General features: G+C 50.0%; 1 protein-coding gene across 1 annotated transcript in view; it reads left to right on the forward strand.

Annotated features, from left to right (window-relative positions):
• The first annotated feature begins 6 nt into the window (after positions 1-6).
• The window catches only part of tent4b (terminal nucleotidyltransferase 4B), a 16,134-nt gene continuing 14,722 nt past the window's right edge, over positions 7-1,418 (forward strand). Inside the window, exon 1 of the mRNA XM_008337202.3 lies at positions 7-901. Coding sequence (XP_008335424.1) covers positions 360-901 — 542 coding nt within the window. The 5' untranslated portion in view covers positions 7-359. The remainder of the gene's footprint in view (positions 902-1,418) is intronic.

The raw sequence follows: 1,418 nt of genomic DNA on the forward strand, positions 1-1,418 counted from the left end.
CCGACATTGAGCGACCCACGATCAGCGAGAAAGGGTCAGAGGCACTCCGACAGGCAGCAGTCACACGTTTTTTCAAGCTCGAAAACTCAACTTTAGTCTTAACGGTGGTTTTTAACACTTAACTCACACTCGCCTGAATTTGTCTAAATTCATGATTGTGAAAGGGCCGAGTGTCGTCGCCTCGTAAGAGCGTGTTTCTACCGAATCCTGAAAGTATCGGGCAGCCGAAGACCCGGGCCGGCAGCAGCAGCTCTGTAGTGAGGCTAAAGCAGGCAGCTAGCAGGCTGGCTAGCTCTCTGCACACGAGCTGAGCGTTGCTCGGTGGAGGGTGGGGGGTGGTGTGCCTACACTGGCGTTTGATGGATCCGAGAATCGCCTGGTTTCAGCCAGAACAACGCGGACCCGCTAACAACCTGTGGATGCAGATCTGGGAGACGACACAGGGGCTCAGCTACTTGCGCGTTAATAACAGCTTCACCAGTGGATCCCAGAGCACGGCGAGTGTGAACGGAGCGCCGTGTGCCGTCCTTACCGGCAGGAACGGGGCACTGGACTCCAGCGGCGGTGAGGCCAGGACTCAGGGAATGTCCACCCCAATGGGGGACGGGGGAATAAGCACCGAACAGCGGGACTTTATACCACTGGAAAGAAACAGCAACCACAACAACCGAGCTGGTGGTAGGGGCGGTGTCGGAGGGGGGCAGCAGGGCAGCGGGGTAGCTGTTCTGTGGAGGGGGTTGACAGATGGACACCCCAACAAAAGGAAAAGAGACAACAAAGCTAGCACTTTCGGATTCAATGCCAGCCTCTTGATCAATGGCAGCGGCTCCAACACAGGAGGCTACAATGATTACACGAGTACTCCATGGAAGACAAGGAACTACTCTGAAGGAATAGTTGGGTAAGAAAGATCGTTGTACTAATTTCTCACTGACTTGGTTTTGTTGTTGTCAAGGCCAGGAGTGGTATCGGTAGCTCTTTCACCTCCCACTAAGCAAGGGGTCATAAATCAGTTTTTGCTAAGGCTGGTGCCCAGAAGATCTCACTGTCGGGCATTAGGTGCAAGGTTGTTAACGTGTAGGACATCCCATGCTATGTAAACCAATCGTTGATTGTTATTTAATACATTGTAAACACATGTACACTGACATAACACATGTAGACGGCTGTTGTACTACCTACTTTGTATCCCCACCCACTCAAGCCAGTTACATAACTTTGTGTAGTTGCACCTTTGGGCAGATATGAGGGATAACGCATCATAGATATGAGGGATAACTCATACATTACAAATGGTTCTTTTTGAGTATTTCCGTAGACTAAATAGAAGTACTTTACAGCAATGTGTACAGCAGGTGCTACCCACTGATCACCTATAGTTTAATTAGGGGTTTATAATAATTTAAAAATCCGATCAC

The sequence above is a fragment of the Cynoglossus semilaevis genome, unplaced genomic scaffold (genome assembly GCF_000523025.1).
Source record: "Cynoglossus semilaevis isolate Cse_v1.0 unplaced genomic scaffold, Cse_v1.0 scaffold1507, whole genome shotgun sequence".
In the NCBI taxonomy this organism is placed as follows: Eukaryota; Metazoa; Chordata; class Actinopteri; order Pleuronectiformes; family Cynoglossidae; genus Cynoglossus; species Cynoglossus semilaevis.